Raw genomic sequence first — 27,645 nt, 5'->3', positions numbered from 1 at the left:
TATAATTCTGATTTTTGAACAAAATCATAAGGGCTTTGAGCTACTTTACTACTTTTCCCTGACTTATAACCTTCCTTTCATGATTCATTTCTGTGAGTATAGAATGGAGGGGCTCCAGAAATTGACGTTCCTCATACAATGTGAGGAAGGGCCAATTATTTCTTTTTATATACTGAAGTTTCTTGATTTTAGGATATTTGTTGCTAATTTCTCCCAGTAAATTGTTGCAAAAGCTCTTTGTCAATGTTCATTTTCTGCCCATAATGAGCATATTTCAGCATTAATTAAAGATACCACAACAGAGTCTCAATTTTCCTTTTAGACTCAATTCAGAAACCCTTCCCACATAGGTCTTTAATTTTTTACTCTGTTTGTGTGTAAAAATATCCATCCTAAGATATTATCTTCTCTCTGGATAAGAATTTTCTCTAGGAAAATTATTAGAAGGTAGTATGATCTGGATTTAAGTAATTCACATGTATATCTTGTAATTTCTTTTTTATGAAAGCCTATTCTCTCTCAGTCTCAGATGATAATTTTCTTTGAATATTTAGTCCTTAACACTATATAAATTTTGAAATAAATTACCTAGTTCTTGAGTAGTCAGTCTGATCATGATTCATACCCAGTTAATATCTCCTAGCAAGTTTTGAAAATCATTAAAAGTTCATAATTGCAGGAAAGGTGCAAAGCTATACAGAGAAACCCTGTCTCAGAAAACAAACAAACAAAACAAACAAACAAAAACTTCGTAATTGATCTCTCCTGATTTGCAGTTTCTTTGGTTGAATTTTCTGCAAACCTATTTTATATTCTAGGTAATTAAGAGAATCTCCTCTCTGTATTTTTTCAAGAGCAATTTGTAATCTCCAACAAGACAAAGTTTCCTTTACTTCATCAAAAAAATTTTCTAAGGTATCTGAATCAGTAAGATATCATCCATATAATGATAAAAAATAGAGTAAGGAAACTGTTTATAAATTATTTGTAATGGCTGTTGTACAAAATATTGACAAAAGGTGGAGCTGTTTAAGATCTTTTGTGGAAGAACTTTCCACTGATACCTTTTAACAGGCTGGGAATTACTATAAGTAGGCGAAATGAAGGCACATTTTCCCTATCCTGTTCTCGTAAAGGTATAGTGAAACAGCAGTCTTTTAAATCAATCATTGTAATAGAACATCCTTCAGGTAATAAAGAAGGCAATGGAATTCCAGGCTGTAGAAAGTCCATTGACTGGATCACCTTATTAATTGCTCTCTTAGCTGTTACCATTCTCTATTTTCAGATTTCTTTTTAATGACAACTCTAGGAAAATTCCAAGATCTGGTCAATTCTTCAATATATTGAGCATTTAGCTACTCATGTGCCACCTACTCTAGTGCCTATAATTTTTCTGATGTTAAAGACCATTGTTCCACCCAGGCAGGTGTGTCAGTTAACCATTTTAAAGATAGGGCTGTTGGTACCTTTGAAAGATCGACCGCTATTGTGCCCTTCTTAGGTACAACCTGAACAATCAATGGCTGTTCTTGAAAATACCTTTTAGTATTTCTCTCAGAAGCATTCTTTATTTTATTATTTATTTCTGAGATTGGAGGAATGTTAATCTGTGTTTTCCATTACTGTAAATTCCTTGTTATGTTAGACACATGTGGCTTTACATTCTCTATTTGTGTTTCTGGCCCTATACTTTCAACCTACATTGTACTTTGTTTTACTTGAAATAAAGTTCCAATCATGAGAAGCTGACTATTTACCTCCTGAAGAGGCCAATCTGGACGCCAAAGTTTTGGTGAAATTATTGTAATATCTGCATCTATATCTAGTAAACCTTCTATTACAATGTCATTTATTCATATTTTTAGCTTTAATCTTTGGTCATTTATAGAAGTTTGCCAAAATACTTGTTTTATGGTCTCTCATGAAAATTTTAGCAACTGAAGCCCTTTTTTCATCCAGAGGAGCAGTATGGTTTTTAACAACAGGCATTAAATATTTTAATTGCTCTGTGGAGGAGTTGCCAATGCTGACAAGGAATGATTGAACCAAATTTGACACTGGGACCTAAGAGAAGTCCCCTAAGGCATTTCTCATTGGCAATGGATTACCTTGCCTGTCCCATGTTGATCTGCATTCATTAGTTCAATGCTGGCCTTTGCCACACTTTCTGCATATTCCAGAAGCCTCGGGCCTTCTGTTTGGATTATCTCTAGAAACAATATTATTCCTAGGAATTCCTTGCCTACAGTCCCTTCAGATTACCTTATTTACCATAATTAAAACATCTGACCTTTTGATTTTTCTTAAATTTTTTAGAAATCACTTATCCTATCCAAGTATCATCATAATTGTGAGATCCAATATCATCTGCATTTCAGATCCATTCATCTATGGATGCTGAGCTTGCCTTTAAAGACCTAAGTACCCTTTTTCATCCTGAATTATCATGTTCAAAAGACAAAGATTCAATTAATATTTGTTTAAAGTTGGGATCTGATAGCATTCTATTTACAGCTAAATTCAATCTTTGCTAAAAATCAGTGAAAGCTTCTTTGGAGCCTTGTATAATTTTGGTAAATGACTCAGTCCTATTTACTGATTCTTCAACCCTGTCCCACACATTCAAAGCTGCTATATGGCATAAAGCCAAGGTGTGGTAATCAAATCTAAATTGTCTTTGCAAATCAACATACTAGACTTCACAGAGAAACTGGTCTTGGGAAATTTCAATACCTCTAGCCATACTCCATTTTTTTGACTCTAGCTTCCTCTCTCTACCATATTTTCTGTCATAACTAAGGGCTAGCTTCAAATATTGCTGTAGCTAAATCTTTCAAGTCTTTTAGAATAATTCTATCCCTAGTTGCCCATGAGTTTCACAAAGGGTGAATGCATACCATGTGAAATGATTGCTTTCTTAAATCTCTTCAAATCTAACATTTCTATAGGATCCCAGTTAACTTCTACATACTCTTTGGGGTGCCTACCATCTGGTGGTAATTTTGTATGGTAACAGAATAAATTAAATTGGTTTTCTAATAACTTGGCCAGTTCCTCTTCAGTTTCATATTCAATGGTGCAGTGGGTTCTGCTCTAAATTCCTCTGTCTGTGTGGAATATTTTTCTTGGTTTCATTAGTAGGTCTTTCTAAGGATTGTATCTTATAAGTCAATTTTTCATATTTAAAACAGATATCAAATCACTTATTTCAGAATAAAACATGAATTACCAAACTGATAATAATTATAACCAATATTATGTCAATTCCAGATAAGTTGATTATCCCTTCATTTAATTTTTTATTTTCACACCGTACATTGGGGAGTCATATAGAGTCCTAACTCCCTGCACCCACTATGATATTGTTTCCCATTCTTAATATGGGAAAGACTTTAAAGAACAAACAAACAAACAAACACACACACACACACACACACAAAAAAAAAAAAAAAAAAAAAAAAACCTAATTTTCCCCCACCTTAAGAATTTCTAGGTATATCACTAGCTCTGCCAACTTTTCAGTTTTTCCATAGCTTCTACATCAAAGCTGTGCATGGGTAGTCAGCTGCAGTGAAGATTCTTGAATCTTGAATCTTGGTTGTGTGAGTAGGGATGTAGGGGGCTGTGGGGTACCCAGAGCCAGAGTAGTGTGATGCAGCTGGTTGTCACTGTGCTGCACACCCTGGCTGAGGGTAACTGCAGCTGCTCATGTGCCATGCAGGGAAGGGGAGTGAGCCACCTGAAAAGTGGACTTGGGGAGATGGGTTAGGAGAAGCCGATGAGGCCAGGACACAATGTGTGAGGGCACCAGCTACCTGAATGACAGATCTAGTGATGGACAGCTGACTTGGGTGGCTGCAGAGCCAGCAGGTGGCTGTGACTGCAGATTTGGGGTCAGGATGTGCAGCCCAAGGTGCAGCTGTTGCAGGTAGAGTACAACTGAAAACACCCCTGGTAGGAAAAGCTGATGACCCATGGCAGCTTAGAGAAGTGGCAGCTTTAGAAGCCACCACTTGATCTTGCCACACATTGGAAAACAGATCAAGTGAATACTTGTAGTGTTCTATTAAGTATAACTCAGGAGTCAGATGTTGGGGTTAAAACCTGATAGATCCAAACAGTGACAGAGGAATGGTCAGCTGACCCTGCCTCTCCACACTTCCATATCAAAAAGGCCCATAAATATTTCTAAACCTCTCTCCATTCTTTCCTGTGTCTTTCTATACTAATCTGGGTCCTCCAAAAACTCTATGGTTAATTCTGGCCCACTGAATGTTGACTCTGCCCTCTGATTCAAAGAGAATGACTTGCTTTATTTGAGGGCAAGACTACAGAATATAGGTAATCCAATGTGTATCAGTATTTCCTTGACTTTGAAACTAGAACACATTTATTCAATTGAACGTCATATGGCTCCTTGTTAGTATAATGGTTAGTATTCCTGCCTATCAATTGAACATCATATTACAGAGCACCCCCACTTGTCTAAACTCTTAACTTTCTGGGTAAAATTTTCAATCTTTGCACAGCTGACGTTTTAGAGTGATGTATTCCTTAGTATATCCATATGGCTGAGTGTCTAGAGTATTATAAAACATTTAGCAATGTCCTTGACCTATCTCCAATATGGCAATAGCACTCCACCTCTCAAGTCTTGACAGGCAAAGTATTTTCAGATACTTCCAAAATCTCAGGGGACAAAGCAATGAGGAATTTATCCATATTTAAAGACAAGTATTATAGAGTATTTGAATCAATTCATATAATATTTACCAAGCATTCCCATTTCACAAAGCACAGTTTTATTTGAATGGACTTAGAGAGAGAAAATGTGTCAGCTATGTTAGCATCCACCAGAGTACCAGTCCCTTCAGTGAGAAATTTGTGGAGACCCCTAAGGTTAGTTTCTCCAGCCACATTGTAAATATTGTGTACAACCACAAATTGTCATTCCTGGGTGAAACGTGATGAAACATCAGCATTTACTTGTAGGTCCATGATGCATAGCTACAAAAAACATTATTTGAAAAATATTTGGTACCTTTTGCTCAATTATATCCAAATGTCATTCTAAAAATAATTTTTAATATGCTTGAACCCAACTGCCATTGCAATCTTGATTTGAGATGTATTGTACCCAAATGTAATTGTAACCTTGTTTTGAAGTATATTGCTTTCCTTTGCAAAGCCTCTGTTTCCCAGTGAGGAGTAAAGATCTGGGTGGGAGCTGAGTGGATTGGAGTCATGTGTTTTTAACAATTGAGTAAGGGCATTTTCAATTGAGGAGGTGCGCTTATTATCTCAGGGAGGTGAGACTTGAAGAACTTTTAGTCAGTGATTGATAAAGCTACTCATAGAGGGGGTAAAAGGTAGAAAATCTAATTTTACAAACCATGTGTTGTGTTACGCTGCATTTCTCATTGAAATGCTCAGACGGCCTTGGTCAACAGAAGCAGAAGATTGGCATCTTGCTTTGACGAAGTTCATGGCCAGAGGAGAATCCCATGTACAAATATCTTTTTGGAGGCTGCAGTCATGATAGAGATGAGAGCATACTTTCCAACATACATAAACAGATATTAGAAGCACTGGGTGCTTCCACCTCTGCCATTTTTATGTAGTCAAGTCTCTGCTCCACCTACAACAATGACAACCTGTAAGACAACAGTTCACCGAAGAAAGGATAAAAAAAAAAAAAATCATGTCAACTTTGTTCTTTTTTTAACTTCATATGAAAGCGTGAAGCAAATAATAACTTCTCTACCTCAGGCCCTCCCTGTATCCTCCAGGGAAAGTGCCAATGAAAAATGGCATGACTGGAAGTCTGGCAGCAGAAGAGAGCTGGAAGAGAAGCCAGGGATGGAACAGTTGCTCAGGAGCTCTGTAATTAGCGTTGACCACACTGAGTTGGCAATATTACAATTTACTGATATTGATGGCCTTTGTTCTAAGAGCATACAGGGAATTCTTGGGATCTAGTGTAGGTCTGGTGTTCATCCCAGGGACAAGCAAAAGCTGTCTGTGAATGATCAGTGCATAAAACACTAATTTCTGTAGTGTCTAGGATGCTGCTTGTGGGAAATGCACAGGAGAATTACCCTGTGCTCGACATTGGTCCAACCTGAAGTTCAGTTCTGCACACTAATTTTAATTCGTTATATATGCCTTTTCTTCCCAGCACAAATGGACCCCCGAGGCCTATCTCCCAGACAAAGTAAAAGTGACAGTGACGATGATGACCTGCCAAATGTGACCTTAGATAGCGTTAATGAAACTGGATCCACGGCCCTTTCCATAGCCAGAGCAGTCCAAGAGTAAGTACCCCATTCTCAGGATGAAATGAGCATTGTGAGATGATCGATGCATAATGGGAACTGAAGCCTCTCTAGTTCCTCAGGCGTGTCATTCTGGCTCTGAACTGCCACATGTGACTCTTTCTGTCCACTTGGCCAGCATGCTTTGGGAACAGGTTATGGCAAAGAATGGAATGTCTCAAAAGAGTGGGGGTTTTTGTTCTGTTAGATGTAAGAACTCTGCATCCTTGCAAACACCCCTTACACCCTTCCTTTCTGAAAAAGAAATTGTTCTTTTTGAATATTGGTATTCAGTTATCACCATCAATACTCATCTATAGAGCAAAGGGCAACAGAATGTTTCAAGTGTCCTTATCTTCATATTTATCATGATTTTTTTTTGTAATTTTTAAAAATTTTTAGTTTTAATTGTATGTGTGTATGCTCATGACAGCCGTACTTGTGGACGCCAAAAGAGATCATCAGATCCCCGGGAGGTGGAGTTAGAGGCAATTCTGTGTGAACAGCCAACCCTGGGTACTGAATACAGATACTCTCTAGGAGCAGTATGTGCTTTTTAACCCATGGGCCATCTCTCTAGCCCCTTTTTCTTGCTTTGATAGGACACTACAGAACAGCTTTATGGAAGATTTAAATTTGGAGGATACTGTGTTAGTACTTTGAAAAATGAGAACCATACACGCCTTTCCAAGGGATTTTTTTTTCTATTTCTTTATTTTCACTCAGGCCTTAGAATTAGGAATCAACCTTTGCTTGTAGAAAACAGCTGCATTTGTATTGTTGTCAACTCTGTCTAGATATAACCTGTGCTAGTCCTCGTGTATTTTCCTGTATATTACTTTTGACATTATTGAGATAGAACTGAGAAAATTGTGTATATTTAAAATATAAAATTTCTTGATGTTATATGCTTCAGTGCTGTGAAATGATTGCCATAGTCAACTAATGTGCCCATCATTTTACTTGGTACCTTTTTGTTCTTTCTGTTCAGAATCCTTAAGATCTATTATTTGTTTTATTTTATGTGCATGGGTGCTTTGCCAGTGTGAATGCATATATGAACATATGTCCATACACCACATGCATGCCTGATACCTGCAGATGATGAAATCAACCTTTGATTCCTTGGAAATGGAGATGTAGATGGTTGTGAGCCAACATATAGATGTTTGGAATTGGACCCAGGTCCTCTGAAAGACCAGCAAGTCTGAGCTATCTTTCCAGCCCCAGAGCTATTTCTTAGCAAATGTCAAATGTACTGGGCAGTGTTGTTAACTGTAATCACCATGGGATATCATCAATTTACTTTTATTTTCCTTGAAAGTCTTTCCTCCCTACATCCGAGCTCTTGTAACCTACTATCCTTCTCTGTTTTTCTGTGTTCAATTTGTTTTACTCCACAAATGAGTGATAATTCTTTGATATGCTTGGCAGATACAGTTCCAAGCTACAATATTTTGTATAAAAATGCAAGTCCTTGTCCTTGAAAATATTCTGGAAATCATGTATGCGTATTAAGGGAAGCTGGATTTATTATTCATGTTGGTGGTTTCATTAAAAGGTTACTAAGCATACATTGAGCTTCCATCACCTAGAAAGCTGCAGAATACCTGGATCATCAATGATTAATACCTCATCCTTTCTTCTGAGCCTGTATGCAAGCATTTCAAAGTACTGAGAAGCTTTTTGGTGAAACAACCAGGATGCCCCCCAAACAGCCTCTCAAATATACAGATATTTCCAAACTTCAAGTAATATATTGAAAAAATTTCACTGTAAGAATTCTATAATCCATGTGAAGTTACAGAAAGTTCTGTACCCCTGTTTGCTTAGCCTTAACTTTCAATGTTTTAATTCAGTTGTGAGTCTGTCTTCCCGTCTCATTTCCTCTTGAGCTCCTGATGCATGGAATCTGTCGTTCACTATTAACTTCTCTTTCATCTCTTTCTTCTTGCTTCTCCTCTGATGCCCAGTGTTAACTCAAACTACTCAAAATATCAGTTTAGCGTGGGGATAATGAGATGATTTTAAAGGATTCCCGAGGGGACCTCCATTTTCTCTACTTGTAGACCTTTTCTGAGACTATTGGGTGGAAATGCATGCAGGGAGGAAGCTGGTAAATCAGAGTTTTCTGTAGAGCAGATGTATTGGTGAAATTATCAAGGCCACTCCACATAGTTAAAAGGGAGGTTTATTTTGTGGGGTAACTTACAAATGAAGGGATAGGTTGTAGGGTCTGGCAAAGGTATGGCGCAGTCCGGCAGTGTTCTCTGGAGAACTCTGCTTGGTCTACCTCTAGCATCCAGGGTCCCAGAACCAAAGACCTCTCCTCTCGATCCTGGGTCTTCAGCAACCTCTCATAGCCCCGCCTTGTGGGCATGACCTCAATGGGGGTTGGAACTTCCAGGCCAAGGCTGGGATGGCTATCCACTACACAGATGAATGAGTTTTAAAGCCCTGGGGAAAGACTTTATGGTTTGTCTCTCCAGTTATAGGGCAGTGGAGCCCCGGTCTCAGGTGCACCCATAGATTTCCCCCTTATCTTCTCTTGTTAGCTGCAATATAGAGCTGGCCATGAGAACAGAAAGATGGGTAGAGGGGAGGAAATTCTGTCTGGAAGGTTGACACTAGGATGTGAACGGCCATGCTCTCCATCAAGAGCCCTAACAAGAGGCCAAAGCACAGAGCAGATGTCCACACCTGAAGCTCTCTGTCCCTGTCCTGCTTAGCTGTTTGTCCTGACTCAAGCTAGAGTTACCTGAGAAAAAGAAGCACAAATGAGAGGATGCCTCCATCCAGTTGCCTGTGGGGATACTTCCTTGATTAATGACTTGAATGCGAGGACCAGGCTCACTGAGGGAACTGCCACCCATGGTCCACAGAGCTATAAGAAAGAAGACTGAGAAAGCCATGCAAGCAAGTCAGTGTGCAGCATTTCTCCATGGGCTCTGCTTCTGTTCCTGCCTCCAGGGCCCTGCCTTGAGTTTCCCTCAAGGATTGTCAGCAGTAAGTGAAATAAACCCTATCCTTCTCCAGGAGCATTTGGCAATTGTGTTTGTCACAGAAATAGAAAGCAAACCAAGACAGTTTCTGTATTCATTTGAGCAGAGTGCCGCCATGTGTGCTGCCGTGTTCTGTCTCTCTCTCTCTCTGTCTCTCTGTCTCTGTCTCTGTCTCTGTCTGTCTCTCTCTCTCTCTCTCTCTCTCACACACACACACACACACACACACACACACACAGACAAAAAAAAATTCTCATCTCAAAAAAGATAAGAGACAGTTTATTTTGTAGCCAAATCTAGAAACCCTGGCCCAGGAATGGACTCAGGTCACCCTGAGTTTTACTTAATAAAAGTTTGATTAAATTTTTTTTAGTAACAGAATGAGCAAAGTCATGAATCACGACACTTTCAAAAGACATTGGTGGGTACATCAGATAGATGGGTTAAAGCAAAGTGGGGAGACCTCAGCTGCTGCCCACATATGGTATGAGATAGCATCCTTAGCCTTTTGTTTGATGGAAATATGGGCTCTGTTTCTGCATTCCAAAGGATTTACCTAATGGTCACAAAAATGTTAACTCACATACAGGAGAGAGCAATAAATGGCCATTGCAGGTGAGAGAGCAAAGTTTGGCTCAAGTGATGTAGCTCTGACTGGACTTAGAGCATTCCAAATTCTCCACAATCACTAAAATTCTAATGAGTTAATCGGCCTCACAGTCAGTTAATTGTAAGGAACAGTTCTTTTTTTTTTTTTTCATTTTTCATTATTAAGAAATTTTCTACTCACTCTACATACCACCCACAGATCCCCCCTCCTCCCTCCTCCCATCTCCCATCCCTCCTTCTCAAGCCACCCCAAATCCCCACATCCCCCAAGTCAAGGTCTTCCATGGGAGTCAGCAGAGCCCATCATACTGAGCCTAGGCAGGTCCAAGCCCCTTCCCACTGTACTAAGGCTGCGCAAGGTGCCATACCACAGACACTGGATTCCCAAAAGCCTGTCCATGCATCAGGGACAGATTCTGATCCCCCTGCCTGGGTCCTCCCCAAACAGTCTAAGCCAAACAACCGTCTTCCGTATCCATAGGTCCTAGTCCATTCCCATGGGGCTCCACAGCCACCAATCCACAGTTCATGGACTTCCACTAGTATGAGGAGCAGTTCTTTCCAGGAATTTTTATTCACAGGTCAGATAAGCCTTAATATCCTAACAGTGCCCCTTCCCCAGTAGTATTCATTTTACTGATTTTTAAAGAGGATTTTTTAAATTAAATTTGGGGCTTAAAAAATGGTTTCTCTTGATTTTATATATAGAAGTTGTTGGCCAGCATGTATTTTCTCCCCAGAAATTCAGATGTGTCTTCAAATAAAAAAGAGAACCCCAAGGCCAGCTCCATTTATACGGGATTTACTTCACAAGGACACTGATCAGTATTCTTAAAAGGAACACCTCAACCATTCTCATGGACTAATCTGACCATCACCCCTTTATCGGCTCAGTCAGTGAGTTTAACTAAGTTACAAACACCAGGCAGGAAGTGACTCACAGATGAGCTCTTTCTTGTTTTAATCTTATAGACACTGTACCGTGTTAACAGCCATGTCTTCCATGATTCTGACAGAGACAAATTTCATCATTTGTAAAACATCTGTTTTGTCTAGTCTCAACCTCCAGACCCCTGCACAATGGTAAAATAGAGTCATTCCCCTTGACAACTTGCAAACGTAATTGTGAAATAAGTGTTCAGAGGAAGAAAGGGAAAAGCATGCAATTAGAGGAAATTATTATAATTAACTCTAATTCTAGACAAAATACTGATGTTTTTGAAATAAGTAAACTTTCAAGCTTGAAGTTTGACTGTCCAGAACCTCTCATTTCTTCTCTTTCTTTTTTCTCTAAATTCTGAACATTCTTGGTCCTTTCGATGTAAGCAGAACAAGCATGTTCCATGAGCTGCAGTGTGAGTGAGCAGCATGTGAGAGGCCCCTCCCCAGAGGAGTTCCTGTCCTACCTAGGATCAAGCTAAGAGGGCAGAATTTGGGGGAATGGTCTCTGTCAGAGTGAAGACGAGAAGGGAAGAGGACGCTTTGCAGGAAGCAGATGAAGATGTTTTACTAGCGTCCAGACATCTGTCCCTGTTAAAATGAAACAGCTTTTAAATGGCTTGCTGTCCATCACATTCAGGGTACTTCCATTGTTTCAATGTCTCCTGCATCTTATTTCATTATGTGGCTTATGTGGAATACCTCCCTTCATGGAGAAGGCAACTTATAGATTTCAGAAAATGATGAAACTTATGTTTGGTATTCCTTTTGTATGTGTGCTTCAAAAGAGAAAATATGGTGGCCAGTTAGCTATCCCATGCTTACTGCAAACGTCCCCGTAGCTGGTCCACACACCATGCTACCTCTCTTAGAAAACTGCATTTAATAATTCCAGAAAGTCAGAAATGTGAGGTTGTGTTTTCTGAGGGTTTTTTTTTTTTTCTGTCTTCATTATGTCATTTCAAACTTGTTGAACAGTTTACACCCCCTTGTTTTCCTTAATTTCCTCTTGATGGTTCTGTTAAAGTCTTTTAAGTCACACCAGAGAACAGGACTAGAGATGAGAAAGGAAAGGAAACATAAATATTGTGGGGGTTTACATTTGTAGATTCTCCGAGAACTCTTATAGTTTTCATTTCATCTGCCCATGGTACTTTACCAGGTGGAGAAAGAAAGCAGAGGCATGGAGACGTTTGTACTCACATTAATGCTCCTACAGAAGTCATCTGCAGAGTTCACAGTCAAGACATCTGCAACCCTGCCCTCCTGGAGGAAGGGCCAGTTGCAGCCCCTGCTTTATGTAGTGGATTTCTATTGTGACTATCTTAAGGTACTTGTGCTGTTGAGCTGAACCCCAGCAAACATCAGCACAAGGAGTCTAATCATACAAATTTCTGCTCTCCAAACTCATTCTTATTCTAAGCAGGATATCATTATGGGAGAAAGAATTCAGCCAGGTATATTATCAGATATATAATAAAAGGATTATTCATGTACAACACCATGCATTATTTTGAAGGATGAAGAAATAAAATGCAAAATAGTAGACTGCTTTCAAAATAAACATTATCATTATATTTTAGTTTAAAAGCTATTGCTGCTGGGCAGTGGTGGCACATGCCTTTAATCCCAGCACTTGGGAGGCAGAGGCAGGTGCATCTTTGTGAGTTCAAAGCCAGCCTGGTCTACCAAGCGAGATCCAGGGAAGGCGCAAAGCTACACAGAGAAACCCTGTCTTGGAAAAAAGAAAAAAAAAAAAAAGCTACTGCTGTCTATTCTTTCTTGAAGAAATGTGATTTCAAGTATGTTTTAGTATATCATATATGCTGACCTGTGTAAGATCCAAAATCAAGTTCTTTTTAGGATTGCTTTGTGCCAAGCAGTGATAGGAAATGTGTGAGGGATGAAAGGACGGTACCCTTCACTTCTCTTTCTGACTGAAAGGTCTCAGAAGGTTTGTGTCTTTCCTGAGCTCCTAAGAGTAGGTTGACAGGGCACTGAGGAAAAGCCAGAGCCAACTCACATTTGCTTTCTTCTTTCTAAGGGTTGAATTACTCAGGTTCTGATCCCAGAATCCTCCCAAACCCAGGATATATTTGATGAAACTATGTTTTCATTTCATAATCCTAACAAGATCTGGAATACTTCCAAGTCCCAATCTAGGTTCTACTTAGAGATACATTTGGACTGAGATATTTAGAGAAAAGGCTGTCTGTCAGTGATGACCAAACAACCATCTTGTCTAGTGTGCCAGTGCCGATGAGTAACTAAGGGAAGCATTCTCTCACCCAGTGAAGGAGATGCTCTCTGACAGCTCTTTTCTTGAAGAAAGTTTAAAAAAAAAAAAAAAAAAGGAAAAGAAAAATAAAAAGCCCTGATTTATTAAGAATGGTTTCAGACTAAAATCTAAAGTACATGCTTGGCCAGCATCAACTCAACAGTCTGCTGAGACTGAAAAAATAAAGTAGTGATGACTTCATAACTCAGTCTCTAAATGTTTAGAGTAAGATGGAGACTCTATGTCCACTTAAAGGCCCTACTTTGTTGGAACAGCTTTGGTCTCCTTTAAGTATAAAAAGTACAGTGAAGTCTGTCTAGTCACTTACTGTTTGAATAGTTTGGTGGATTACCAAATTAGTTCTTGTATTCATCAGGCCAGCCACTCCTTCATTCATTCATCCAACCTTGTGCAGTATAGTGGAGACATAGAATGAATGATTCAGCTCTCGACTATGAAGAACTCAGTGAAAATATGTGGGATTGGTAAAAGTCTAGTAAGATAATAGACTGGGGCATTGCTGTGAGAGAACATGATAAGTACACCTATGTCGCACTGGAGCACGGCAAAGCTTTTCCATGTGGCGTAATGCAGAAATTCTTCGTGACTGATGAGTGAGGAAGCAAGATGGTCAGTGGAGCTACTTAGAGAGAGAGAGAGAGTCTGGACCAAGAAGATGAATTCATACTCTTGACAGTGGGGAGCCACCACTGGATTTTTTTTTTTTGTAACAGTAGCATGATCAATGTGCTTTAAGGTGTCAATCTCAAGAAAGCTAGGTGTGATTGCACAGATTGAGCACTATGCATCCGAAAAGGTCCCACAGATATCACCTCAGATATGAACAATGCAGTCTAGGAGTCTACAACCTCCCAAACTGGACACAGTGTTTCATAGTATCAATCCTATGTATATTAGATACACACAACCACACGCACATGTGTGCACATACACACCATTTTCACTATGTGGAGCTACTCTTTGGACAGATAATATGTCTTAGCTTTCTCTACATATGCAAAACTAATACAATACCTGATCAGGTCCTATTTTGAACAGCAGAAAAACAGTAGGTACAATAATCACTGATGTTGTGGTACTTGCCTTTGAGTGGAGAAGGGAGGAGATAGTTCTGAAGAAGTTGCAGCTTACACAGATGAAGGAAAGGGCAGCCTGCCAGTGTTGGGGTGGGATCAGTGTAGGTGTGTCCTGTAGGATACACAGGGAAGGTCTCTGATAACATCATACCTCGTTTATGGGAGTAGGTGTGTCTCAGGGTTTCTATTGATGTGACAAAATACCCAAGTCACAAAAGGAACACAGAAGGGAAGATTAAATTCCAGCTTACAATTCTGTGGTCACAATTTGTCACCGAGAGGAGTCAGAGTAGCAACTCTTGGCAAGAACCTGGGAGCATGGATCAAAACAGCCTGTGAAGGAATGCTGCTTACTGGCTTGCTCCTCATGGCTTGCTCAGTTTGCTTTCTTGTGACACTCAGAACCACCCAGTTACCTGGGGTGGCACTGCCCATGGTGAACTTGCAAACAGGATAGTCTACTGAAGGGCAGTTTCTCCACTGATTTCCCTTTTTCCCAAATGACTCTGACATGTATAAAGTGGACAAAAAAAAAAAAAAATGAGTGAGTGAGGACAAGGTGTAAGGACAAAACCTGCAGATAACTAAAAGAAGAGTACCCAGAGAGAGGAAGTAAGTGTGAAGGCAGGAGCATTCAGGAATGACTAGCTGTCACTCTGGGTGACCAAATGAAGAACATGCTTCTAATTCCTTGATTTCACAGAAGCAGCAGGGTTCTCCAGAGGCCAGCTGATAACTGTTCTAACATTCCATCTCCTGTACAGGCATCAGGACAGAATGACAGTGTCTGCCTTTAGGCTAACTTTTCCTTTTATACCATTACACTTTCTCTGTTCCTCTATCCCCCGCCCCCAGGTCTGTTTATCTTTTTAAAGGAATCTGTAAACAGTTGTAAATAGTCTAAATCATGCAGAAATGGTTTCTTCAAATATTTGTTGTCTTCGTGCCACTTCCTTGGTAAGGTTCTTGCAGTCCAGTTATGTACATGTATAGGCATTTGTTCAATGACTTATATAAGTTGTTTCAAAGAACCCACACATGGAAGGAAAAATGTCCACATTGCCATGAATGTCAAACATTACTATGATAATACACGCTTGTCTCAGGGTACTCTTTCAAAAGGTCTACCTTATCTTTTATTTTCTTTCAATTCATGAAGTTTCCCCTGATGAGCCAAAGCTATCTGCTGTCCTTCAGAGTTGGTCATGTATTATTTATCTTCAAGTAGCCATTAAGTACTTTTATTCCTAAAAGGATGCTACTTTTTTTCCAGTGGGTAGCTTATCATCACAAGTTTCTGGGTAATGAATCTTTGCAATGATTAAAAATTGTTCCAGAAGCTGCTACAAAGATGTTGTTTGGGGTGGGGTGTATCTCTTACCTCTGTGACTGGCATTTTATATGCTATGCAAAATGTTAATAAAAAAACAAACTCAATTTTTATTTAACCTTCCCTACTTAGCCTACTGATGAATTATATTTCTAGTGCCTAATCTTTTTCTTTGTTTGTTTGCTTGTTTTTGTTTTTTCAAGACAGGGTTTCTCTGTATAGCTTTGCACCTATCCTGGGACTCACTCTGTAGCCCAGGCTCTCCTCAAACTCACAGAGATCTGCCTGGCTCTGCCTCCCAAATGCTGGGATTAAAGGCATGAGCCACCACTGCCTGGCTCTGTCATATCTTATTCTCTGTGATTTAATTATTCCTCAGTGATAAACTTAGAATTCAATATAAGACTCTTTTGTTGTTGTTTTTTTAAGGACAAAGTCTCACTCTGTAGACTAGCCTGGCCAGGAACTCCTTATGTAGGCCCTGCTGACCTTAAAATCACAGAAATCTGCCTGCCCCTGCCCCACAAGTCCTAGGATTAAAAGTACCAACAAGACTGACAGAAATCAAGTGTTTTACAGACAGAATTTTGGCAGGCTGGGGTGATTAGTGCCAATCACCCTAGCACTTGGAAGGTAAAGAGTAAGACAAAACAGATTGTCCATAGTTTGAAATCAGCTTGGTCTATACATTGAGGGAGAACCTGTATTTAAAATGCTGAATGAATGCATACACAGATAAATAAGTATATATGTGCATGGACATACAGTTTCTGTTTTTGCTTTATATATTTTTAAATGACATACTTAATTTTATTTTATATGTATGATTACTTTGCCGATATGTATGTATGTATGTGTACCACGTATGTGTCTGGTACTTCTGGAAACCAGAACAGAGGTGTCGTATGTCTTGGAATTGAAGTTGCATGTAGTTAATAGCAGCCCGATGGGTGCTGGTGACTGAACCCATGTCCTCTGCAAGAGCAGTGTATGTTCTTAAGCCATGCACTGTCTCTCCAGCTCTCCACTTGAGTTCTTTGATTACAAAATTCCAAATTCCATAATAGACAGAATTTAGAAGTCGTTGTTTTACTTACTTGTAAGTGGTGATTTGTTTTAAATTCTGTTTACAATTTGTTTTAGTGTTGCTGATTTCTAAGAGCTCATAAGTTAAAATTTATTGGTGCTTCATGTGGTTGCACATGAGAACTTCCTGTTTGTTGTTTTTCTATTGCTACATGTACCATCTATAATCACAGTGCACATTTACTTAAACTGTGTGCCTTATTTGTACATGTATATTCTTAATTAGTGACTGCAGACAGTGTAGGTCATCACCTTTCATGCATTTTATGTATCTTGACACAAATACTCAATAATAATGATTAAATATTAATAAGCCATATTAAAAGTTCCCAGAACCATTCATCATTATTTATTGGTATGTGCAGCAAAAGTACACATAACCCCATCCAAACAATAACATCGCTGGAACTAAGAATTCACTGGTGCACAGTCTCCAAGTGCTCTGGACCTGGTGTCTTCTTTCTACTGCCCATGAGGTATAGCTCTTGTACCTATTAAATACACTTACTTCCATGCATCAAATGAAAGCGAAGGGTCTAAAGATACATGTTCATTAATGGTCAAATACTCTACAAAATTGTGTGTGTGTGTGTGTGTGTGTGTATGTGTGTGTATGTGTGTGTGTGTGTGTATGTATGTGTGTGTGTGTGTGTAAAGGGATGCTGAACAAGAGTGAGTCTTAGCACACTGACAATTTACTTGGTTTTTTACTCCGTCTGGTTTTTGAGATCACGTAGCCACTTGTCACCAGCTACCTGAACTTAACACATTGTGACTTTATCCTAGAAATTAGATTGCAAATCACATACAGTTAGCATAGTAAAAAGTCTGCAAAATTTAAAAATATTTCCGATGTAATGTAAATTTACTAGTATGAAGAAAAGAATTCCAAACATTGCCTTGAACTGAAATATAATGCTCTCAGTGTTTGGTTTGAAAAGTATCCATTATATCATTTGTATTATTTTATTCCCACTATGGTAGAACACGGTAATATATTAAAACTCATGTGTGCTTTAAATTAGTTTGACTATAATTCAGTTTTTGAAACTAAAATAGTTTTTATTAACCTAATTTTTAATAGTAGAATAAGTCAAATAGTTCTGTATAAAATTCTGGCCCCTCTTAATATCAGTTGTCTACTGCAAATGTCTCATTCCAAGCCAGTGAGAGCAGAAATATCTTCCTCCTAGGCAGGTAAGGAACTCAGAGGAGGGTGGCAAAGTTGCTAAAATTATTGAAAGAAAAGAACAGCAAGCCCAAACAACAGACTTACTCCATTTTCTAATTTAGATTCTTGAGTTTTAAAAATACTGCTAACATTGCCTTATCAATGTCCCAGTGGCTCTCATAACCCTCCCTAGTCTCTGTGGTTCCATATACTTTTAAAGATCAGAATAACTGGTATCTTTATTTATATACAAATCAACAAAAAAACACCATCAGCTACTGTAAAAAAAAAAAAAAAATACCATCTTCTTTCCCCTCCTCCACTGACTTCAAGACTTATGTAGCTTTGGGCTGCAATAGTAACAAAATATAAATAAAAATGAGACTGAACCTGTTATCCAAGTCATTGAAGAAGAAATCTATGACCTTTGAGGAGGAGAATGTAGTCACCCTCTGTCTTGTGAACACAATTGCAAGAGACAGAATTGAAATTCATCATTGTAGTCAAAGTATCAATTGTCTACTGCAAACATGAAACTAATTTTAAAACATTTAATTGCATTTAGTGACATGTGGTGAGTGTGTGCATGCGTGCGTGCGTGTGTCTGTGTTGTACAGATGCATGGTTATCTCTCTTTATACCATGTAGTTTCTAGGGATGGAACTCAAATCATCAGCTGAGCCATTGTGCTAGACATAAAACTAATTTTAAATTTGACATGTAGATAACTTTTTGCTTATATGTGATACAGTGTAATAAAGAAAATTGATTAGAGAAAATAAGTGACTTGTTTTTCAATCAGGATATCAAAATGACTTGTTGGGTTTTTTCCTGGCTATATTTCATTTTGTAGTTAAAATATTATTTTTCACAAGCTTATCATCCAAGTGAAATCAGCAAGCCAGTAGGTTTTATAAGGGGAAGATTACCCACAAAAATTAGAAATCATTCAAGGGAAAACAAAATCATTATGGAACTGAAAGTAGGCAATCTTTTTTACAACTGAAAACTACCCTCGATTTTGAAAATGTATTTTTTTAGGAAAGACTTGACCTTTGGCTTTTATGCCTTCATTTTTACTAATTTCAAGTCAGTAGCTACTTTGAAACAAATGTAAGCTTTCCAAAACCTTGCCAACTATCTCTTTAAAAGACCAAAATTATAGTCATGTTATTTTTGTAAAGAGTGATGTAATAATTTGATCACATGCCCTAGAACTCAGGAAGAGTAGCTGGGAGTTGTATATTAGAGAGGAGCCTCCTGGGTCTGGGCCTAGCCTCCCACGATGGCTTCTCAGTGTCAGTGGCAATAACCACAAATGTTAGGTTAAAACTGTAATGCTTTATAATTATCAGTTTGTTCTTATTTATGGATTCCATGGGGTTTCTTAATAGTTCTTCAAATGAGTGATGCCATTTCACAGGCCCATGGAAGTGGAGTTATTTAATGTGTGCTGTAACTAAGGATGCTATTCATTTAGTGTGAAATGTCCTGCCAGGTAGACCAACAATGATTTCTTAACTGCTTTCTTGAAGGGGAAATATTATGATTACCATTTGGAGGAAGAATTGATCCTTTCTATGATAAGTGGACTCTAGCAGATGCAGTGAGAGAAAAGAACTAGGCATACCTTTGACCTGAATACTATGTGGTCAACTGTCCATGTCCATTTTTTCCACTCTTGAACACTACCAACTGGGAGTCAAACATATATGAAAATAAATCATTTTTGCACTGAGCATAAACAGCTTTGTTTTCTTGAGATTACTTTCTGAGCCATATGGTATGACAGCTGCTTATGATGTATGCCCATTTTATGCTGCATTGATGATAATAAAATATATTTTGTAGGTATACCAGAATGGGGGACACATGTTCTGTGTACATGCTACACCACTGTATATAGTCAAGTTGAGCTGTTGTGGATTTTGGTATCCATGGTAGGGATTCTGAAACTAATTCCGTAGGATGTCCAAGGGTGATTATGGTAGACAGGGGTGGGTGATGGAGTCGGACCTGGTCATGAGACAGCCATGTGCTGCTCTGAGCCCAGAACTACAGCCAGAACCGAGCAGGAAAGATCAGAAATACAAAACAAGAGGTACGATTTTTAAAAAGACATTATTTGTATGCAATGACACAATGTTCATGGTGCATTTCACAAAGCTTCACAATCATATGCTCTCCTATAGCTAGACAGGTTTTGTCACCCTGAGTTATATTGCAGACCTTTCCAGGAAATTCCTTTCCCACTCTCTTGTGTCCCCACTTAGTTAGTTCTGGGTCTTCATTTGTGAAATCATGTGTGATCTCTTGTTTCAACTTCTTTCACTAAGTGCAGCATTTCTGTGATTCTTGCATGTTGTCTATTTCTAAGTAGTTAATATTATCTGTTATCTGTATAGATAGCATAATTTACATACCCATTCATTTTTATGTGATTTTATTTTGTGTGGGTTTTTAAAAAACATTTCTGTGTATGTAAGTGTGTGTGTGTGTGTGTGTGTGTGTGTGTGTGTGTGTGTGTGTAGGAAGGAGATAGGTCAGAAGACAAGTTGTTGATATAAGTGGTCTCCTTCCAATATCTTGGCTCTAGGAATCAAACTCAGATCAGTCTTGGCAACAAGCTCCTTAGCCCCCTAAGCCATCTCAGTAGCCAACTTTTGTGTATTGAGACAGAATTTGCTATGTGGCTCTGGCTGGCTGGGACTCATGATCCTTCTTCTTCAGCCTACTGATACACTCACCTTTTTTAAGGAGTTTGTTGTTTATTTTACATACCAATCACAGATCCCCCTCTCTTTCCTCCCACCCTTCCAGTCTTCCCCCCAACCCACTCCTCATCCCCCCTTCCAAAAGCCTCCCATGGGGAGTCAGCAGAGCCTAGTACATTCAGTAGAGGTAGGTTCAAGTCCCGCCCCCCCCACACACACACACTGCACTAAGGCTATGCAAGGTGTCCCACCATAGGTAATGGGCTCCAAAAACCCAGCTCATGCACAAGGGATGGATCTTGGATTGGTCCGCTTTCTGTCTGGGCTCTATGTAAGGTTGTGTGGATATTTATATGCAGCTATCTCATTGACATACACTCTCATTCCACTTAGGTCAATACCAAATAGAGGAATTGCTGGATTAAGAGTATTCATGAATAATTTTGGCATGAACCAGGTCCAAAGGTGTTGTATCCCTCTACACCCCTCCAGCAGCATGCATATGCTCCATTGGTGCTGCATTTTTGATGACTTTGGGTATTGATATCCTTTATTTAAGGTATCTTTAGCAAAGGTTCTGTTCAGTTTGGAGGAATGGACGCCAAGCAGTCTGTTTTGAATGAAGCCCTGCAGTGAAGAGACAGATGAAGAAAAAGATATTTAATCACGGGACAGAAGAGGCTTAGAGAAGATAAAGAAAACACACTGTATCCCTCTGAGGTCCAAAGAGAATAAAAAGGGAGAGATCTGTTGCAGTTAGTGAGGAAGAGTAACAAGGCATAGCATGGATTCACTTTTAAACTATTTACAAACCAGGATGCCACAGGCTGAGAAGGGAAGGTTGTGCATGGTAATTGTGAAGTTGTTAGAGGGCATGTGCAGGAACAAGGCTATGGGGGTGAGGAAAAAAGAAAAAAATGGCAGCCAGAGTGGTGTCAGGAGTTTGTGTAGGGCAGAAACATCTACAGAGGGAACAAAGTGAAACATTCTTCAAATAATTGTGTTTCAAAGAACATTTTTTTTAATTATTTTATCTATACAGAATAAGTATATTTGTCTGGTCCTTTAGTGGATATGTTGCTGTAGAAGGAAATCATGACGTTTATTTATTCTCAATGTCAAGTATCAGGATACTGCAGAACTGACATTTACCAGAGCCATTTAACCTCCTCTTCTCTGTTTGGTTTTCATTGTAGCTACATCTTTGTCTTCTTATCCACACAGACTTTGAAAGTGTCTTTCTTTCCTTTGATATTTTAACTTAACAATGTGAGTAAATATTTGCAAGCTGTAAACTCAAAGTGTTGATTGAATGATACTTTATCCTGAAGAGAAGGAGCCGTTCTTTACCCAAGCCTCATTTTCTTCCTTCATCACACCTAACAGCTCCCCAATCTGGACATCTTTATCATTTAAAGAAATGAGTCTCCTAAGAAACTTTTGGTTTCTTGTGCTTCTAAGATCCATAAATACTTTTATATTACATAGAATTAGCAATGAGAAATCAAAATTCCACATCAACATTGCTGAAGGACTCTTATTGCTCTGAGAGAGTCTTTGTTCTGCACAGATGTGACCAGCTGCAGAAAGAAATCACCCCATTGTTACCCTTCATCCACATGGTGCCTCCAGAGCATCTGCCTTGTATGAGACCCTGTGCCCGGTGATGAAGGAGAGAAATGGAGGACATCATTTAACATTCTTTCCCTGTTGCTCACTGTGATATCTCTGGTGTGTACAATTAAAGGAAAGTTCTGGTGAGCTAAACTTTTTCTTACCATTATAGAAATTTTTGCTTTCATGAAGCAAACCTATTTATCCATCACCCAGAATATGTGAAGAAATTATCAGTGTGGAAGGCCAGCATAGACCCTCATCGTCATGGGTGTGGGAATGAGTCAGGATTATCATCAATATCTAACCAATTTGGGGGGGGGGGGATTTGTCAGAGTTTTGGAGATTTTATTTTGTTTTTTCTTTTTTGTTTGTTTTTTGTTTGGTTGGTTGGTTTGGGGGTTTGTTTTGTTTTGTTTTTTGAGACAGGGTTTCTCTATGTAGCTCTGGCTGTCCTAGAACTCATTCTCTAGACAAGTCTGGCCATGAACTCAGATCCTTCTGCCTCTGCCTCCCAAGTGCTGATCTTAAAGGCATGCTCCACAACTGCCTTTTGTTTGTAAAAGATCTGATCATTCTAAGATACAAACATTGGTAATTTTGAAACGAGGCCTAAACTAAATTGTAAGATCTGGCTCTTCCCAAGAAACAGGGATAATATGGAGATACAAATGCCCCATTGGATCATTGTGAGCTTAGGGCCACCATGTCCAGGGGCAAAGTAGTATGCTTACAGTCTAATGGGGTGATTTCTCTAATGGATCTTTAGTGTTGCTGGCTCTTAAGGAACTCTGAACATGGATAGGTTAATCTAAATGTAGCTTGTGCTATCCTCTGGATACCTTTTAAAGAAAAGTGTAAGGAGAATTCAATCTAGAACAGAAGTCAGAGGGAGGGGCTGGAGGTGGATCTCAGTGAGGGAGCATGAAGGCCTGAGGTCAAATCCCTAGGACTTACATAGAGCTGAGCATGGTCATCCTAAGAGCCTACACATCAGAGCCTGTGGACACAGCAAGATCTCTGGAACATACTGGCTCACAATTTAGCCTGAGGTTCAGTGATAGACTCTGTCTCAAGGGACTAGTGAGAAGAATGATATAGAGTCAGACATCCTACATCCTTCTTCTGTCTGTGCTTGCCAGGCACACAGGTTTGGTGCATGTACCACACACTCACAAACATAAACAAATAAGAAAATAAAAAGTAAATACTTAAAAGTTCAGAAAGATATTCTAGCAGTTTCTAAAATTACTTCTTAAGGGGAACTTCAGGACATATGTTGACTTTTATCAGACAATGGGCTAATAAAAAGATATGTTCAACTAGGATAATCATGGTGAAATTATTCTACATTTAAATTTTGAATTTTTAAAATTGGTTTTATTTATTTGAGTCTGTTTGTCTGTGTGTGTACCATGTGTATGCAGTGTTCACTGGATCCAAAAGAGGGAGTCAAAGTCCCTGGACCGAAGTTGTGAGCTGTGTGGTGTGAGTGCTGGGAGCCAAACCTGGGTCCTCTAGAAGAGCCAAAAGGGCTTTTAACCACTGAGCCATCTCCCCAGACCCACTAAATATTTTAAATATATGTATTTGAGGCACAGATAATTGTGTGCGCATATTTTTGAAACTGCTGTGCCAATATAAGGTGGAGAATCATTTCCATGAGGAATAGATTCTGGTCTGTCATACTCAAGCAACACAACCAGAAATGTTACCTCCATTCCTTGATTCCCCCCCCACAAAATAAAAGATGCGGAGATTAAACTAACTAATCTCTCAGATCCTATTCCAGTGAACATACATGAAAGAACTTGGTAAATATAATTTCTTGTCACTGCCTGCATCCTTGGTAGTTTGCTCCTGTGGTCCAGGTGTATCCTGCTCTGTTCATAAGATGTCCAGTGGCTTTCTGAAATAATAGCTTCCTTTAAGCAACTTGATTCATACTTATACATTTATTCCTTAATAGTCAAAAATACATAACTTTAAGTGAAATTTAGAAGCTAGTGTCTAAAATTAATATTACTTTGTTTAAATTATATTATATTAAAATAATATATCATAATATTTTATTAATTTTAATAATATTTTATTTAGTTATATATAATATTTAATGTTTATATATATATTTTATAATTAACTTGTTTTCACATATTAGCCACAGATTCTCCTGTCCTCTCTCCTCCCACCCCCCAGTCCTTCCCCCAATCCACCCCCCATTCTCACCTCCCCCAAGGCAAAGTCTCCCCTGGGGAGTAAGGCCAGCCTGGTAGACTCAGCCAAGGCAGGTCCAGTCCCTTCCTCCCTACAACAAGGCTGAGCAAGGTGTCCCAGCATAAGCCCCAGGCTTCAAAAAGCCAGCTCATGCACCAAGGACAGGTCCTGGCTCCACTGCCTGGGGCCTCCCAAACAGTTCAAATTAATCAACTATCTCACTTATCCAGAGGGCCCAGTCCGGTTCCATGGTGGCTCCTCAGCCATTGATTTATAGTTCATGTGTTTCTACTAGTTTGGCTATTTGTTCCTGTGCTTTTTCCAATCATGGCCTCAATATCTCTCACTCATATAAGCCCTCCTCTCTCGCACTGATTGGACTCCCAGAGCTCTACCTGGGGCTCGACCATGGATCTCTGCATCTGCTTCCATCAGACACTGGATAAGAGTTCTATCGTGACAGCCAGGGTGTTTGGCCATCTGATCACCAGAGAAGATCAGCTCAGGTACTCTCTCAACCATTGCTAGTAGTCTATAGTGGAGGTATCTTTGTGGATTTCTGGGGACCTCTCTAGCACTCTGCTTCTTCCTACTCCCATAGGGGTCTTCATTCATTATAGTATCTCTCTCTCCATTACCCAACTCTGCTCCTGATCCAGCTAGGACCTCCCGCTCCCCTAAACTCTCTTTCTCCCGACTCTTGCCCTCCATTACCCACCCTCACCTCCAGTTTGCTCATGCAGATCTCATCCATTTCTCTGTCATTGGGCGATCCCTGTGTCTTTCTCAGGGTCCTCTTTACTAAGTAGCCTCCCTGGAGTTGTGAATTGCAGTCTGGTTATCCTTTGCTTTACATCTAGTATCCACTTATGAGTGAGTACATACCATGTTTGTCCTTCTGAGTCTGGGTTACCTCACTTGGGATGATTTTTTTCTAGTTCCATCCATTTACCTGCAAACCTCATGATGCCATTGTTTTTCTCTGCTGAGTAGTACTCCATTGTGTATATGTACCACATTTTCTTTATCCATTCTTCAGTTGAAGGGCATCTAGGTTGTTTGCAGGTTCTGGCTATTACAAATAATGCTGCTATAAATATAGTTGAGTATGTGTTCTTGTGGTATGATTGAGCATTCCCTGGGTATATGCCCAAGAGTGGTATAGCTGGGTCTTGAGAAAGGTTGATTCCCTATTTTCTAAGAAAATGCCATATTGATTTCCAAAGTGGCTGTACAAGCTTGTATTCCCACCAACAGTGAAGAATTCCCCTTGCTCCATATCTTCTCCAGCATAAGCTGTCTTCAGTGTTTTTGATCTTAGCCATTTTGACGGGTGTAAGATGGTATCTCATAGTCATTTTGATTTGCATTTCCCTGATGATTAGGGATGTTGAGCAATTCCTTAAATATCTTTCAGCTATTTGAGCTTCTTCTATTGAGAATTCTCTGTTTAGCTCTATAGCCCATTTTTAAATTGGACTGTTGGGTGTTTTGATGTCTAATTTCTTGAGTTCTTTTATATATTCTGGATATCAGCCCTCTGTCAGATGTGGGGTTGGTGAAGATCTTTTCCCATTCTGTAGGCTGTCATTTTATCTTATTGACCATGTCCTTTGCTCTAAAAAAGCTTCTTAGTTTCAACAGGTCCCATTGATTAACTCTTTCTCTCAGTGTCTGTGCTACTGGTGTTATTTTTAGGAAGCGATCTCTGGTGCCAATGCATTCAAGACTACTTCCTACTTTCTCTTCTATCAGGTTCAGAGTAACTGGATCTATGTTGAGGTCTTTGATGCACTTGGACTTAAGTTTTGTGCACGGTGATAAGTATGGATCTATTTGCATTCTTCTACATGTTGACATCCAGTTAGACCAGCACCATTTGTTGAAGATGCTTTCCTTTTTCCATTGTATAGTTTTGGCTTCTTTGTCAAAAATTTTATCTTCATAGGTGTGCAGATTAATGTCAGGGTCTTCAATTCAGTACCATTGATCCACATGGTGGTTTTTATGCCAGTACCAAGCTGTTTTTATTACTTTAGCTCTATAGTAGAGCTTGAAGTCAGGGATCATGATGCCTCCAGAGGTTGTTTTATTATACAGGATTCTTTTGGCTATCCTGGGTTTTTTGTTTTTCCTTATGAAATTGAGTATTGTTCTTTCCAGATCTGTGAAGAATTGTGTTGGGATTTTGATGGGGATTGCATTGAATCTGTAGATTCCTTTTGTTAAGATGGCCATTTTTTACTATGTTAATCCTACCTATACATAAGCATGGGAGATCTTTCCATTTTCTGACATCTTCTCTAATTTCTTTCTTCAGGGACTTGAAGTTCTTGTCATATAGGTCCTTCACTTGTTTAGTTAGAGTTACCCCAAAGTATTTTATATCATTTGTGGCTATTGTAAAGAGTGATGTATCTCTGATTTCTTTCTCAGCCCATTAGTCATTTGTATTTAAGAGAACTACTGTTTTTTTTTTAGTTAATCTTATATCCTGCTACATTGCTGAAGGTGTTTATAACCTGTGTGAGTTACTTTGTCAAATTTTTGGGGTCACTTATGTATAGTGAAAGCGTGTGTCTAAAATTAATATTACTTTGTTTAAATTATATTATATTAAAATAAAATATTATAATAATTTATTAATTTTAATAATTTTAATAATATTTTATTTAGTGATAAGATATGGTGATATATAATATTTAATATTAATGATAGTTTGTAAGTGAGGCAGTATAAAAAAATCAAGAAATTTAAATATGATAAATAGTAATAAAAGACAAGCAGGATAGTTCAGCAGGTAAAAGTCCTTGTACACACAGGATGACCTGAGTTTGACCCCTGGAACCTGTTATGGAAGAGAGAACCAACTCTCAGAGTTGTCCTCTGACCTCCACATACACTATAACATGCACAGAAACATACAATAGTAAGAAATGATGCTAGGAATGGGCACAATTGTTCAGGGAGGGAACTCTGTTCCAGAAAGTCAGCTTGCAGCCCCAAGCTGTTGTTATTATAAGTAAACAAAAGGCAGCACCAATTATAAACTCTCAGAACGGGAAGTTCTCGGAGTGATGTCAGCAAAGGACTTTCTAAAATGCTTTTCAATACCTAAAGATACCTAGGCTTTGGAGAGGTGTTTAGAGTTCATTGGAATGAATTTTAATTATTTTTTAAATGTCATGTATAGCACAACTACATGCAGGCAAAGTTTTCTACATTTTTATAAATTTCCAACCTCCAAGCACACTGGTTTGTACGTTCAGATTTT

General features: G+C 38.9%; 1 protein-coding gene across 3 annotated transcripts in view; it reads left to right on the top strand.

Moving 5' to 3' along the window:
• Klf12 (Kruppel like factor 12) overlaps positions 1-27,645 on the top strand; it is a 440,113-nt gene that overhangs the window by 299,967 nt on the left and 112,501 nt on the right. For all 3 annotated transcript variants that reach the window (XM_036198912.1, XM_036198913.1, XM_036198914.1), the window contains one exon: positions 6,182-6,317. In XM_036198912.1, coding sequence (XP_036054805.1) covers positions 6,182-6,317 — 136 coding nt within the window. The remainder of the gene's footprint in view (positions 1-6,181; positions 6,318-27,645) is intronic.

The sequence above is a fragment of the Onychomys torridus genome, chromosome 9 (assembly GCF_903995425.1).
Source record: "Onychomys torridus chromosome 9, mOncTor1.1, whole genome shotgun sequence".
Lineage (NCBI taxonomy): Eukaryota > Metazoa > Chordata > Mammalia > Rodentia > Cricetidae > Onychomys > Onychomys torridus.
The sequence above is the reverse complement of the archived record's forward strand: the minus strand, read 5'-3'. Positions and strand labels throughout refer to the sequence as shown.